Genomic DNA, 16,586 nt, shown 5'->3' on the forward strand with positions numbered 1-16,586 from the left:
CGCGCCGCGACCCGCCGGCATTGTACGGCACCCCGAGCCCCGCGGCACCCTCCCACGCTTCGAGACCGCCCTCTCCCGGCTATGAGAGCAGTCCTTCCACTTCTAAGCGTTGCGTAGCCAGCCTCAGCTCGAGTCCATGGGACGTTTCCGTGACAATTTTTGCAGACCTTGCCGTACTGAAAGACAGCTCCTGTATGCTTGCCATCCTCTCTGCAAGCCTATCCGTTTTCTTCTGATATGGTCTATAAAGTCCCTGCAGCCCTCTAGCATTACTGGCAACCCATGTCATGTAGGCTCATGTGCTCCCCACAAATGCAGAATAATTTATCACTTGATTGTGACATTCCTTCACTCCCAACCCCCATATCATCACTTCTATAATATCACATTTCCAGCACTCTCAGAAAGACCACAAGAATGTAGCCACTTACCTAGATACTGCTACAGCCCGTCCTACAGCCCTTAATGTCCAAAAATTCTATTCCTTTTTTTTTTTTTCTTCCCCTCTTCCCGCAATCCTGGATAGTTTAGAGATTTTTCTCTGAACTTAAAGGCATGTTTCATAACTCTTGTGTCATTACATCGCCCATGTACCAATTTAAGCAACTAAGAGTGAAAAGATGCCCTTTAATCCTCTCTCTAATCCTTTCCTTTCCCTATATCTTAAATTCCCCTGTAGCCTGTTACACATCCTGCACCCTTTTAGAGACCTCTGGGAACCATAAGGTTCTTCTGCAAAGCCTCTGTATACTCCTTCTTCTGCAAATACTCCATAACTTTAGCGATGTAATGAACTTGCTAAATTGGCTAATAGATATATAAACTGAGACAGGAGGAAGTGCTGTCTTACGTCCTTTGACAAATGCCACAGTAGTGCCCAGTCTGGCATGATTTTGATATCCTGTGGAAAGTGCTATCAGACTTCCTAACTAGCTTCTATGCCCTGCATGCTAATGAAAGACTGTCTCATTAACACCTAAGTAACCTTCAAAGACCCTAGGCTGTCTCAACACAAAGGTAACAGTTGCTAAAATAAGTTTGCTGAAGCCCTCTCATGGCCCCTGATAACCTTCATAAACCTCTTTTAACCCTGTAGCTTTCTATATAGTGTGTCCGCATGCTGGGAATACTGTGATTAAGGACTCATGTTTAAATTAGATGTGGTATTTAGCTAAAATACCCTTTGCAGGACTATTTTGTATGGTAGCAAGCAATACAAATGCTCACTCAAGTAACTTGTTTGATTTATAATCTTTGTTTGGTGGTTACTTAGGACAATATTCTAAATACTGTGCTTTTTAAATTAATGTATTTATTTGATTTTAGTTTAGTTACAAAACATAATATAATTTGCCAGGTATTCCACTGTATTTTATTAGTAATGCATCTGTCATAAAAAAATGAAGTCACTTGTATACAACAGCTAAACAGTAAATTGTGCATAGGAACTAAAACTGTATGCAGGTACATTTGTACAATTTTTCACGGGCTATGTGCACTGAATTGTCAAGTGCCCTGTTAATACTGTAAAAATGTGCCTCCAATAAGATAAACTTGTAACACAGTTTAATTTTTTTAGGTATCTAAAGGAATTTAGGACAGAGCAGTGCCCCCTATTTTTGCAGCACAAGTGTGCCCAGCACAGACCATTTACCTGTTTTCATTGGCATTTCCTAAATCAGCGTCGTCGTAGACCTATACGAAGGCGTGATGGGACTTTTAACTACAGTCCAGATGTTTATTGTACAAAATATGATGAGACTACAGGAATCTGCCCAGATGGAGATGAGTAAGTGATTTCTTTCAGTCCTAGGTGTTTATAGTATTATCAATGACGTTAAGGAAAGATGCTAATTGCTCCTTAGTGAAAATGATCAATAGAATCCTGCTGCAGTTTATTTGAAAACAGATTTCTATAAGTGATTTGTCAATTTTTGGCACATATACTTTTATATAAGCATGTATTGTTCAGGCCCTCGTAGAGTTAGAACTATGATTTTGCATTGTGACTATCTTTAAAGCATAACATAAGAAGCTGGTTTTCTGCTAGTATTGTTCCTGCACATTTGTGCTAGTATTGTCGCTGCACCTTTTTTTTTTTTTCAGTTGTGCTTCCTTTTTCTCCTGACAACTTTGAAATTGACCAGTAGGTGTAAACCGTGCTGTGTAGAGGTGGCTTCAAGATTTTAAACTTCTGTAAGTTTTGTGAAGATTGCTGGGTAGTAGAGGAGAATGACTGTTTTGTGATGCTTTCAGTGAGAAAAAGCAAAGGAAGGAGTTCACTGTTAGTTGTCTGGCTAGCCTGTTACTGTTCGCATTTCCATGGATGTGTGTCTCTTCTAGCTAAAGGGAGACTTGGGGAGGGGTGGAAGCTTTGTGGAGATGAGGATGAGCAAATGGTACAGTATCGCAGGCATATATAGAGGAGCTGGGTATATTGTGGTCATATGTCAGAGGAGCTACCTTCATCTGCAGTGATGGAAGCAAGGAAGAACTTCTGACAAAAAACATTTGCAGGAAAACAGCCAGGAAATACGTAGTTATGCTGGTCACCTGTTTTAAAAATTGAAGATTAATTATTTTGGTTACTGTAGTGTATAGCAGCACTTGTCACGGATCAGGTATCTTTGTGTTATACGCTGTAGTCACAGAAGAGAAAGGTGGATTTTTCCCAGAGGCTTTACAAACTAAATGACAGAGATAAGAGAAGGTAAACAACAAAAATGCACTAGGCAGCACAACAATATTGAGTACCATGCCTAAGCAATATAAACAGCAAAAAATGCCTCTGAGGGATGATTTAAAAGAGAGCAATTAACTACCTTTTCAGGTGTTTGTAAAGCACTCCTTCCAATCCTGGGGCAGCATGGGCAGTTCTTCTTTGAAAATCAACAAACGAGAATAATGGATGCTAATGTCATGGATTGGTTGGGGACAAAAATTGATCTTTCGTTATTGAGTGATAGATACTGATTCTACAGGAGGAAAAAGGAAGCAATGTTTTAAAAGGCAAGATGGAATTGTTAGAAACAAATAAGAGGAGATGTTTCAATAACAGATGTGAGATGGAAACCTTTTTGCTGCAATTGGATGGGAAAGGTTCTCCCCTACAGTTGCTGAAGATTACTCCCTGGTTAGGAGCCTGAATGACAAACAGGGTGATTATATTGTCTGGCATAATGGCAGTGCAGAGGACTTGCCAGAAATAAGACCACTAGTGAGATTCATACCTCTGTTTTAGCATGTCGTGCTTACAGTTTGAATTAAATGGATAGGTTTAGGAGTTACCAGCAAAGAGGTGGTGGTTTTCAAGTTTGTGTTTTGCAGTGAAATTGCCCAGATGTAGAAGGGGAGCAGGAACCAAGGTTGGAGTCCTGTGAGAACCCTCACCAGGGGCATAAGAGAATGTTGAAGTTGGAAGATATGCTGCAGGAGGGATTGAGAGGAAAATGTGAACGTAACTGAATTCCCATAAACAAGGGAGAACAATGTTTCAAGGGGAGAAAAATTGAGTAAATGAGACAGTAAATTAAGAAAATGAAGATAGATGTGAGTAGAGAAAATGGACTCTGCTTTCTTTGACTCAGTTATAAGGGGAGATTATTGGAGATGTTTGTGAGAGAAGTTTCAGCTGAACTGTGGAGGTCTTATTTTAGATCTGATCCTGAGAACTGGTAGCTAGAAGTGGCAGTTGACTATTCTAAATAGATAGCTGATTGAAGTTAAGGTAGAAGAGAAAAGGCATGCAGGGCAAATAGTTGGGAAAGGTGAGAGAAGTCAAAGGTAACTTTCTTAAAGATAGAGGATGCCAGAGCATGTCTGTAGTGGCAGGAGAAAAAAATGGAGGAAAACACCAACATTTCTGAGGACATGCTTACAGTGTGGCAGCATTCCTGTTTCAGAACTCAGCAACAGAGTATTTTTTTGACCCTGTTTGTCTTCTGCCTAAAATTTAGCCTTTTGTTTGGAGCAACTTCAAATTCTTATAGAAATAGGTTATAAACAGTAGTGCCAGGACACCTTCATTTTAAGCTATCTGTGACAACATACTGGTACTTTTTTGGCTTTTATCTATGTGTCTGTTTCTCTGTAATGCTCATCTGAATACCCGGTTAGGTTAATGCAGTTTGTGAGTTGATAGAGAACTAGCGAGAAAGGTAGAGTGATGATACCCATCATTGTTCTCAGGAACATACTTTCAAGAGAGTAGAAATTGTTCGTTTCACCCAGGCTTGACTGTGATATTTCTTTCCAAAGTTCAACTTGGAATGAAAGGAAGCGCAAAATTTTAAAGCTGTTTACAAAAGGACTTTTCTAAGGGTAGCAAATTAAAACAATCTGTTCTAAGGAAGGGCCTGTGAGAAAGACTAGATTCCTTGCAGAGTTAGAGGCATATATTTTGAGCAGTGAATACTGTTCCCCCCAATTTCACAAGTGAGGATAGAAGTGATACTTTTTTTTTTTAATCTGATGTGTTTTTCAACCATTGTAGTCAACTGATGTCAGATTCTAAAAGAGAAGATTATTTTGGATATGTTAGTATCTGTAACGTAAGACTGCTGTAAGAGTGAATGAATTACAGAAGCCTACTACAGAAGAGCACTTCAAATAATCATAGGAAAAAATGCGTCAGTGCCTCAAGGTTGAACAGAAGTAGAACTATGTAGTTGTTTTCATACACTTAAGAATATCTAGCATTACCCTTTAAACTGGGACTGTTCTATTCTTAAAGGATATCTTTGGAATGTTTATGATGTGAATTAAGAAGAGTGTGAAAAGGAAACATACATTCCAGTAATCAGTTTACCTTTTAAGTTTTTGTGAACGTATGTTCTGTTTCATGGTATATACATCTGCTTACTTTGAATAATGTAATGACAGTTTTACTTTGTGAGATCTGGATGCAGAAAGCAAAGCTGATTTCAATAGTTAAATGTTGTGTGTAGAATCCAATAGAACTTAAAAATACAGGGTAATGTTCTTTACTGATTCACGATTACTAAGTTAGGATTCAGTACAGTTATTTTAAGCTGGGAGATGGCTGTAGAAATATGGGCCGTGAAACAGATTTGTTATTCTGCCTGGGAACAACTTTTTTTTTTAATTATAAAAACTTTTTTCCTAAGGAATAAGTGATGTCTGAACAACCTTAGTACCAAACTGTGGTACATAAGAACAAGTTTATCAGTTTCTAGTCATGTAATCTGATAATTAAAATCAGCCATTTTAAATCAAAATACAAGTCTTGTTTAAAGCTATGTATTACAATGGTTTATGCTCCATTAAAATATTTCATTAATAAAGTGAAGGTAAGATATAACATCCCTCTAGTTCATTAAAGGTTGAGCAGTGCATATTTCAGTGCATTGGCTTAGTTTGGTACTATGTGTGAGTAGGTACTGTCTACCATCTAAAAGCTGCTTTTATTTAGGTGTTTTTGCCTTTCTGACTAATGGTCCTGCGATGAACTACAGCTGATCAAGATGTCTGTGGTTGATAGCATATGTATTATTGTGGTATTGTATGAATAACACATTTTTATGTAAAACATACACATGCAAAATTGATGCCATTGCTTTTGCTCTTTGAGGTTTGCTTGCTGTTTAGTCCCCCTGAGTCACCTTTAGAACTAGCTCTTATCTAGTTCTTTACAAGTCTTAAGACAAAATTCAGATAACAAACTGTCCCAGTCACACTGGATAGCCTCATTAAAGCATTCTGTTAGTTTCTGGAGGAGGGTTTCACCTGTTACGGGACTCTTCAGGCAGCTAGCAAAATGTGCAGTAGGAAAGCTGTGTTTTCAATAAAATTCACATTTCATTAGTTATTGATGGCACAAGTATTGAGTCTTAGGGCAAACAAACCTAGGTTTAATTTAGCAGAAGTAAGATTCTTGTGGCACAGTTTATATTTTGTTCCCAGCTCATTTTTGGAATCCATGTTGTCTTTTTGTGGGAAAAATTGTGACCTGAGTATTTCTCCCTCTCTCACATTGCATACAACAAGTTGTGTCTAGCTTGTCTGACAAGCTATGTCTATATTCCATTGACTTATCTTTAAAAAAAAAACCACAAAACAGTAATTTAAAAATAATTGAAGGCTTTACATTTTGGGGGGGGGACCTCCACTGATAAGGCAATTTCGCTAGGGAAGAACTGCAGATATTTAAGCAAAAATGTTTGCCCTCTAATAAGGAACCATGGACTTACAGACAAGCAATGAGATGTAAACACCTGTACACTTGTTCCATGGAAGACAAGACATCTAATTCTTGTTTCCAACAGGAATGAGCAAACTTAAGTAGATGAAAATGGAGGCGTGAACATTATGTATAAGAATATGACAGAGTATTCTCACCTTTGTGAGGTGTGCATATATGAGTGAAAGATTAGAGTTTGTACTGAACAGTCTGCTGGGAAAATGGAAACATTTGACCCCTGCAAAGATTCTGCTAGTGGTGGGACAGTTAGCAATAACAAAAATACAGCCTCAGATTGCACTTCCTCTTGTTTGGAGTTCTGTACAGGACTAGTGCTGGCAAAAGTATCTGATTGACTCTTGTGGGTTTTCTCATTTCTCCATATCAGTAGCAATTGTAGCAGAACAGGAGGGCTGCATCAGTGCTATTCACACATCACAAAGAATTTCTCACAAAGTTCAGCTGAGGCACTATAATGGGTCCAATAAAGATTGCATCCTGTCTGTCTTTCCATGTAGAGCCAAGAAGTGTGAAAGAACTGCTTTCAAATCCTGAGTGTAGACTGTGCTCCATCTTACACTGATAAAATGAGATGTAGCACTGAATTTGGTATACCCAGTCTTCCCACTAATCAGTTCTGTTGGGGTTTAAAGAGATGGGTACAAATCACTAGCTACAGCCCATTTATCTCGTTTAACAGAATGCTGGTTTTAAATTCCTACAAGGAAGCAACTTGATTCGCAGAAATCATAAACAGTATCAATTCCTGGAAGTCAGCACAAGCTGCAGGTGTTTAGCACAGCAGGAAAAAAATGCATGATTTTGATGTAAATATGTAAATACCAGACTTGTAAATATTTGCAAACAATTGCATTTGTTTAGTCTAGTTTCTAAGTAACCTTTTTAGAATATAGTAAATGAAGCTTAAGATAGCATAAATTCTTATGAGTGTTGGAGTCTACTTAGTGCTTCACTATTCTCCCTCCATTAAAAGTAAAATATTTCTGTAGGACTTTTTATTTGTGGTTCCATATCACTCTCTAAGCTTTTTGGTGCAGTTTTCTTTTACTTTGGGATGGGGGGAAGTAGTTTTTGGAGATTAGTTATTTTTTCAAAACCAGCAGAGACCAAAATTAATTGCACTGAAATAAACTGGGAAAGAACAGACATCCCTGTGTATATATTTTTGTGGGTTTTTTAAAAATTTGTTTACTATTGGTAGTTGGAATTATAATCTGTACATGATGCTAGCCATTTTAAAGTACAGACCATAACTCTCATAGTTGTGTCTGAAAAATGGTTAGTATATGTACAAAGCTGTATTGCTGATGTAAAAATCGTTCTCTTCGTTTTAGTAGAAGAGGAGTTATTTTAGATTTCCCCTGAGATTGTTCAATAAGTTCCATGTCTATAAAGAGCAGGCAGGAAAAAAAATCACCATGCTTCAAGTACCCCTTGATTTTAGATGACAATAATGTTAAAAAAAATAAAATTCTTGTACCTCTTAGTGTGGAAATGATTTGAGCTTGTATCAGTAGGGAAGGTGTCATGTCTTAGCTCAGATGATGTTGTTGCTTACAGGGGTGCTTACTAGATTTATTAATAATATCTTTGTGAGCCAGCCTGCTATAAATTCTTATAACTTTAGCAGAGACTAAGAAATAAATTAATGTTTTTCATTTTGAAGCTGATCTGTGATGGTGGTTTGTTTGGGACAATTTTTGTTTGAAGAATCCTGCAAAGTTACTTGTTAAGTTAATAAGAGATATAGCATAATTCAGAATTAAATTGTTAAAAACAAAATTCAGAGCAGTGCTCTAACTTCCCTCTTTCTGTTATGTAGTTGCCCTTACCTGCATCGAACAACAGGGGATACAGAAAGGAAGTATCATCTCAGATATTACAAGACTGGAACATGCATTCATGAAACAGATGCCCGGGGTCACTGTGTGAAGAATGGAATTCACTGTGCCTTTGCTCATGGTCCACATGACCTTAGACCACCAGTATATGATATAAGGTAGTCTTGTTTCAAATTCTTCAGCCTAATTAGCAGGAAATACTGCATGTCTGTTATCACCACATACCAGAAAATGCAGTATGTTTTGCACGAAAAATATACTTGCTTCTATAGCTGTAAACATAAGAATACAATTCACTGTGCATCATGATAGCAGATAGAAGCACACTGGGAAATACAAATACTAAGGTTTTGTAACTTGCAATTTCAAGGGCCGTATATGTAATTCTTATGACTGATGAAAGACCAGATACTCTGCCTTTTGTCATTTACACCTTGTAAATTTGCATGTGGTTTTTACATTCACAAATTTATGATTTTGTTAAGCCATCTTTCAGCTTCTCAGCTTGTATGTTTGACATTTTGCCTACTGACGTTGTGTTTTTATTAATTATGTTGTATTTTTTCATGTATGAGATATCAGTATTATTTTCTGCCTCTCTAATGTATAATGAAGTTATTGTCAAAAGAAGGTGCTTTGTGAATCAGGGTAGTGGTAGGTATGAGTTTTAGCTGTGGCCAAAGCTGGGAGATAAGCATGTTGTTGGGAGGTATTATAAATGGGTGGAAGGGGAGCTCTTGCTACAGAAGTGGCCTGTATATACTCAATAGGAAAGGATACCAATTCCTAGAGAGCTTTGAAGCCTTGGAGGGTCACAAGTATCTCTTCCTGGACACTGGACAAGCATTCTGGGGAGGTATCACTATACGCTTGCCCTATTCTTATACTTTTCCCTAGGCATCTGCTATTGGCCACTGTTGGAGACAGGATTCCAGGCTAGATGAACCTTTGATCTGAGCTGGTATGGCTGCTATCTTACATTCTTACCTTTGTTACCCCTTATTCCCAACCATCTGTTGGGACATGATAGCTCTCCCTTCACAATAATTTTGGTAAAGTTAGTGCCTTTTCAGTAATTTCATAATTATTTAAATTCGTATTTTGCCACAGAATTCACTGCTGCATTGCCTGGTCACATACTGTTTAGTTATATATAGCTTTTCCCTCCAGAAGACTTTCTTCAATTAGCTAGCTGATGCTTCTTCTGCAAGACATCTGTCCATTTTCTTTTTCTTCTTTTTAACTTTCCTCATTTAGCTTACGCAGCATGATACCACGTCAGTCTGAATACAGAATGATTGGTACCTTTGTAATCTTTTGAATTCTATTAGAATGAGGAACCAATGTATAGCAAGACTGAAACCAAGCTGCATTCTCTAAATGTCTTTTGATGTGTTACATGATTATTTATTGGTGATGGACTGTGTATAGAGCATCAAGAGGAGCTGAAGACATTTGTGGTAGGAGTCTATGTTTAATGGCTTGAACCTACAAGTAGGCTGCCTCAAACTTCTTTGGTGTTTGTGAAAACCAGTTGTGTGCCATTGCTTCTCCTGATTTCAGGCATCCAGCATTCATAAGGAAGTCCAAACAGTCAGGTCTTTTTTTTTCTTTGGTGGTCTTTTTGCTCTATGATGGACACAGATATTAGGGTTTCTTCATTTTAAGTAAAGAGCAGAGAAATAACAGTAGAATCACTGATGCAGACGTTAACTTTATTCCCCTTAATAGCCTTGTTCTTCTACATATCCACCTTAAAGAAGAAATACTCTCTAGGAACTACCTGTTTTCCTTCTCATTGCCTGCACCTTTTCTGAATCTGTAAAAGAAATATTTTGACTGTTTGAAAGGTTTTAGACGTGGCTTTGGTTCTGTCTTATCTTCCTTTCCCTTTGAGATTTTCTTTCTTGGAGGATACTTGGGGTCTGGGAAGTTCTTGAAATGATATGTAAATGATATTATAACTAGTTACATTATAAACCATCACACCTTTCAAACTCCTCTTCAGAGATCCTGAGTAGGAGTATTTTGGTATAGGAGGTAAGCTCCTTGAATATTTGTGTCTAGAGAAAGCAGTGCCAATTGAAAGTAGAGGCCTTTGATTCTCATAGAGTACTAGAGATCCACCTCTGGTATTTGATTCCTCACCTTGTTTCTCCATTGCTTCAAAGTCTGCCTAATATAATTATGCTATAATATCTTTTTTTTTTTTTAATCTTTTGTACTGATTTGCCATTGTTGAATCTCTGTACACCTTAATTTTACTAAAATGGTGTAATAAAATTGTCTCAGATTTTTGGTAGAGGTTTCATACCACTAATACAATACCTTTCAGTTTGGTAGTAGTCATTCTGATCTTTTAGCAAGCTTGTGGTTGCTTACTTGCAAAGCAGTTGTAAATTCTTGCAGAAGAGATTCCATTTCCTCATAATGATTGCTGTTTGTTACTAGGTCTCCCGAATGTCTTGACAAACTTTTCTTGCAAAATCTTATAGTGAGCCAAAAGTACTTTGGCTGCTTTTATATGATGTAGTATTCAATAGCTATATTTTGTACCTTCCTTCAGTCATAACTTTTCCAAGGCAAAGAGTCTTATGGTGTTTAATTCTCCCTCATAGAGGAGGAGTTCTGTACTTCTGATCACCCTTCCTGCCCTTTCTATATCTTTTTTAGTTCTACCGTGTCCTGTGTGGCAGTGGAATATCAGAAATTAATAGTGTATTCAAAATGTCAGCACACCAGTGTACAGAGGTACAGATGGGCATTGCTGGTACAAACATTATCTGTGTACATAATGCCAGCATTCCTTCATGTGTTCTCTTTGATTTGTATGACATGGTTATTCCTTACAATTGTTTGCCAGCTTCAGTGCAAGTAATGGTTTGAAATACAGCCATTTTAATTCTTTTAACAAGTTAGGCTTCTTAAGAGCAGGATTAAATGACAGAATTTTGATAGACTTGGACAGGATTACACCTGCGACAGATAGGGTTACTGTAGCTATACAGTTTAGCAGTGTTACTTTCTTTTCCCCATTCCAGAGAACTTCAGGCACAGGAAACCTTGCAGAATGGGCAGCTAGGATGCGGTGAAGGCATTCCAGATCTGCAACCAGGAATTTTAGCAAGCCAGGCAATGATTGAGAAGATCCTTAGTGAAGATCCAAGATGGCAGGGTAACGTTACCCTGTCTCCTTTCTCTGTTTTTTTACTGGTGTTTGATATCCAATTTGTTGATCCTGGGTCTTCATCTGGGAGAAGTTCAAGAGCCTTTTTTAGCAGAGTAAAGAATTGGTTTATATAAGTAATATGGATATTTGTGAACAAGTTGTACTGTCTGTGACATTTATATTGAGATTGCATTTTGAAAATGTTTTGTTTTGAAAACGTTTAATAGGTCTTTTTCAGTTTAATTGATAGAAGTGTTGCTAATCTGTGTAAATTGAAAAATGTTCTTAAAAGTCAGTAGGAGCTCTGTCTTGTGCTAAGTAGTAGTAATAATGAGAGTCTTCATTTTTTGAGTCATTCATAGACTAGTTAATGGACTGTTATTATTTGCTGAGCTTGACTAACAGAATGAAGTGGAATATTAAACAGAAAATTGGAGCAGAATATTAAAATACAAGAATGTCTTGAAAGCGTTATATTAGATCTCTTAAAGTAAACCCGATTGCCCTAGTTTTCTTAAGGCTTTCAAATTTGATTCTGATGTTCTTGGTTTAGACTTGCTTATTATGTAGCCAAAGGTATCAATGGGATATTGTTAGAGCTCTTGCCCAAATTTTACTTTAGAAAAGACTGCTGGGTACAATTACTTCCACAAAATTCATGTGGGAACAGTAACACAGGAAGAGGTCACATGAAGATGCTGTCTCTAAGGAATTCAAGGGGAGATAATTGTATGATACTTGTCCCCTCTATATTTTTTAAATCTACTATAGGGTGAGCTCCAACCATTTAAGTACTAATAATGTGTAGAGCTTAATTGTCAGCTCTAGATCAAAAAATATTGGATGTTCAACGTAAAAAGACAGCAAAATTGACCAACAACAAACACTTTTATTGCATTCCTTGCATTGTGACAAGTCTGTGTTATATAATGGTGGATGGCTTCTGTCAATCCCTGTAAATATGGTGAGACTGCACATAGTTTCTGGGGATTGAAAATCATCCAACTAGTGATTTCAGCCTTATTTTCTTAAGTCTTTAATGAAACTATTGAAAAGGACTGAACAAAGAATAGACTCCGTGTGATACTCTGATTAATAATCTTTGCTATTTGAAAGTACATCATTAATGACTCTGAGAATGTTTCTTCAGCTAGTTTTCCACAAATCCTACAGGAGTCTTGTAGTATTGTGCAGTTCGTTTTTGAGAACATCTCAGGCTAAAAAGTTTGCTGAAGTCAAGGTACATGACATTGACTGCTTCTGTTTTACCTGCATCCATTTTCGCACCTTAGGAAGAAGGTAGATTGGTTTGACATGATTTACTCCTCATGCTTGCCATTAGCTAAATTGTACCTTCTAATTTATTTACTTGCTCCATTGTTTTTCTGAATTTTTCTGTTTCTAGACAGAACCTTGTTTGTCATCTCTTAGTTCCTCCTTCCTGGAACCATAGATGTAGAGATAGAGGCAAACATAGACAGAATGTGTCCAGGAAAATTTTACTGGACAGCCTTAGAATGCCCTAACATGAAAGCAGTTTTGATGAAATAAGGACTGTCAACACTAAACTTAAGAGAAATCCAAATATAAAATTGTATAAGTTTTTAGTGTTTGTCTTCCTAAAATGGATAATGTATTTTCAGGTATTCATTTTCAAAGTGTTAAATGTATCTAATGAGAATTTCCAGGTAGCTTCTCTACCAATAGATTGCTAGTGCTTTATTTATGTACTTTATTTTAATATTGCTATTGAATATAAAAGCAATGAAGATTGCTTTGCCTGTAAATGTGTTAGCTTTTTATTTAAAAAAATGCAGGGGTCAGTCTAAGTTTATAAGAATGGAGGAGTCTGTGAATCATAATTTTTTTACAAAAAGCAGCGTGATACCTAAGCTCACTAAAGACACTCTGAATGCAAAAATTAGTTGTTTATTTCTCTTAATTGTTGACCTGTTTACAGACACAAATTTTGTATTAGCTGGCTACAAGACAGAACAATGTACCAAGCCACCCAGACTCTGCCGCCAGGGTTATGCATGTCCACACTATCACAATAGTCGAGATAGAAGACGAAATCCCAGAAAATTCAAATACAGGTACATAAATACATACTAAGAATATGGTCAGTCATGCAGTTGTTAATGGACTGATCTGTTTGGGTTCTTCTATAATGCAGTTGGATATTCCTAATGGAATAAAACCCCATCTTTTCCAATAGCCTTGCTAAATTTTTTTTGGGGGGAAAAAGCATCTGTTCAGAATGATCAGACAGTTCTGAAGACAAAAACTATGAAGCTGTAATGGAAGTATCCTTCTTTCTTGTGAAGAATGAAAACAATTTCTATAATTCTTAGCAAAAATTGGAATCACTAGGTCAAACCTTCGTTATGAAAAGATCAGTTATAACTTCTGTCTTTTTTCTGGTTTTGTTCTATAATTTTCTATTTCTGAGCAATATTTTTAGGACCAAAATTAATGCATCACCTCTCTTACTTTTCATCATTACATCATTCATCATTACATCATTTTACATCATTCTCGTACACTGTGGTTTCTTCATTGTTTTTGGTGGTTTTTTCATGCAGTGATACATGGTTTAGAATTGATGGGCTTTGCTTAACAGTCTCAGGACTGTGAATAAATGTCATTAGACAGATAGATTCCTGCTAGCTCATCTTTTTATCAATTTCCAAAAAGTCAGAGTCTCTCAGAATTTGCAACTGTATAGGTCCCAGAATCTAAGATTCTGAGATTTAGTGGGAAATAATTTGAGACTTCTGCTAGGAAGTAGATACAAACATGCTCTGGACATCACTTTTTTCTAGGTCCACTCCTTGCCCCAGTGTAAAACATGCAGATGAATGGGGTGAACCTTCAAGGTGTGAAAGTGGGGATAGCTGTCAATATTGTCATTCTCGTACAGAGCAGCAGTTTCATCCTGAGGTAAGAACTATGTTTCTACTTATTTTTAGCCATTTAAAATTTATTATGGATTAGATTATCGATTAAAGATACTATTTATGAAAAAACGTGACATTTCATTCAACACTTCCAGTCGTTGAGGGTGTATGCTTAAGCAAAACAAAATTTGCTAAGAAATAGTTATTTGTACTGCTGTGGTTTTCACTGATAGGCATTTTTGTTGTGTTGCTTATGAAAAATTAATTTTCTCTGGATTTGGGCATAAAGAAATGTGTTCTCTTTTTTACCTAACTTCTTGGATTGGTAATGAAGTCACAGTAGTAATTGCTAGTCAGTAACTTGGGACAAATTTCTATTTTAAATATAGTTTAAAAAGCTTTATTGCAAATAATTAAGAGAAACTGAATAGGTCAGGAGGAGGTAGAAGGAGCAGAAAACTTTCCTAGTGGCTGAAGTAAGACACTTCAGAAAAACAAGGTGATTTTAGATTCCTCTGTAGGCAAAGTCATTGTAACTTTGTTGGATGCTTGAGCATAACAGTGAAATGCCAGGGAAGAGAGCAGTGCCGTGCAATCTGCTGAGATTTAATTCTTATGTGACACTATGAAAATATTAATTGTGCCAGTTAATGGAAACAAACATGATATTGAAAAGACATGTTATGCTAGAAGCTGCCTGTATAACATTGGGTATCTGTTTTTATTTTGGGACCTTTGAATGGACATGAAGAACTCACAGCAGGATGTAATTTCTTGCATTAGATAGTTCAATACTTAGTAAGGTATAAGCAAAGACCATTCAAGCAATTGCTAATTTCTTTTCCAATTATGAAGATTATTGAAGGCATCTCAAGACCTCACTGGGAAAGGAATTCTTAGAGTACTGCCTCCAGGATTGTTGCAAGCTTCGTATATGTTCCCTATCATAAGTTGACCAGCTACATCTTTATACTAAATAGGTGTCAGCTATCTCTACTCTTGAGATGCTGCTCCAGAATTTCACTGTCCTGATTACTAGAGATTTTACAGTCCAGATTTATTTCAGATCATCTAATTCCTTCTGCATCATAGTCCAGCCCTTTTCTGTAGTAAAGGTGTCTTCCTGCTTAGTATTGCTACCATACTTCTATTTATGACAAAGTTATGCATGAAAGTGCTAAAATAAGTCACAAGGCTGAGCCTTGAGTTCTGCTACTAATTTTGTCTGCTGCCTTCCTCTTTCATACCATCCATTGTCATCTCTCTATTAGTCAATTTAACATTGGTAACTGTAACATTGGTAAGAGTCATGTTCTTCATTATCTTAATTAATGAATCTTACCACATCCTTTATTGAAGTCCTTACTAGAATGACCACATTTCCATTTTTAGAGAAGGACCTTTGATTTATCAAAGTTACATGGTGAGTCTACCATGACGTGCCTTTGCCAAATGTACTTTTAATTTTATCCCATTTCTTTCTGTCTTTAATCTAAACGGTGACAGACAGAATAATTAGTGGACATACAGTGGCTATTTTTGCTCTTCTTAAATGTATGTGAGCTATACTTAATATACCTCAGTTATATGTGCTACTTCTGACGTGATGGCTTTATTTAAAGTACTTGCTAACTGCATCTGTCTTATTTGCCAGTTTTTTAAAAATTCTGATGTAAAAATTACTTAATTAATTTCCTGTTCCTGAACTGACGGTGATTTGCTTCCACATCAGCTGTAGTTACCTCAGTCTTTGTCTGCTTGTTTCCATTAGCTGTGCTGCCTTTGTTGTAGTGTTGAACACAATTCCTACCGATAATCAAGGCAGTTTGGTGGGGACAGTGTTATCACCTCACTTAATTTTAGGTCTAGTATTTAATTTCACAGAAACTAGCAATGTGCCTGCACTGAAAGAGTAGTTTTCATTCAACATCATACCCTGTGATCCTTTTCCTCCTTTGCTCCAGCTCTGACTTTCATCCAGTTGCGTGGTTAGAATGGAAATTCTATACAGCTTTTCTACCTCTGACTTGAGGATTCAAAGCACTCATTTTATTCGGTTCCTAATGAAATTCAGTCTGTTTAAAGGTGGTAATCAGTTGCTTTCATTCTTCAGTCTACTTATTTGATGTCAGTAACATTAGTTCAGCCTTACTTTTTTATGTCCTTTAAGTTGAATTAATACTCACTTTATCCAACATTATCTTCTCTTATTGGATGTTTTCATGTAGTGGTTCTGTACCAAATTCAAATAAAGAATATTTCCATTGCCTTTTGGCTCAGTGACTATTTTTTGAAGAAATCTTTTGGTTATCACATTCAGGAATAGCTTGATTCTACTGTTAATAGATAGCAGCCATGTTCTTGTCTATAGCTGGGAAGTTAGTCTTCTGTAATGATTTAGTTCTTTGAGTTTGCTGTCTTTCTTGTAATATTGGTATGTACAGATGATGTGGCCA

General features: G+C 36.7%; 1 protein-coding gene across 1 annotated transcript in view; it reads left to right on the forward strand.

Moving 5' to 3' along the window:
- The first annotated feature begins 33 nt into the window (after positions 1–33).
- The window catches only part of UNKL (unkempt family zinc finger-like), a 61,605-nt gene continuing 45,052 nt past the window's right edge, over positions 34–16,586 (forward strand). Inside the window, exons 1-6 of the mRNA XM_009320516.1 lie at positions 34–1,017; positions 1,683–1,789; positions 8,069–8,219; positions 11,103–11,236; positions 13,191–13,326; positions 14,056–14,173. Of these exons, the coding sequence (XP_009318791.1) occupies positions 1,711–1,789; positions 8,069–8,219; positions 11,103–11,236; positions 13,191–13,326; positions 14,056–14,173 (618 nt within the window). The 5' untranslated portion in view covers positions 34–1,017; positions 1,683–1,710. The remainder of the gene's footprint in view (positions 1,018–1,682; positions 1,790–8,068; positions 8,220–11,102; positions 11,237–13,190; positions 13,327–14,055; positions 14,174–16,586) is intronic.

The sequence above is a fragment of the Pygoscelis adeliae genome, unplaced genomic scaffold (genome assembly GCF_000699105.1).
Source record: "Pygoscelis adeliae isolate BGI_AS28 unplaced genomic scaffold, ASM69910v1 Scaffold173, whole genome shotgun sequence".
Taxonomy (NCBI): domain Eukaryota; kingdom Metazoa; phylum Chordata; class Aves; order Sphenisciformes; family Spheniscidae; genus Pygoscelis; species Pygoscelis adeliae.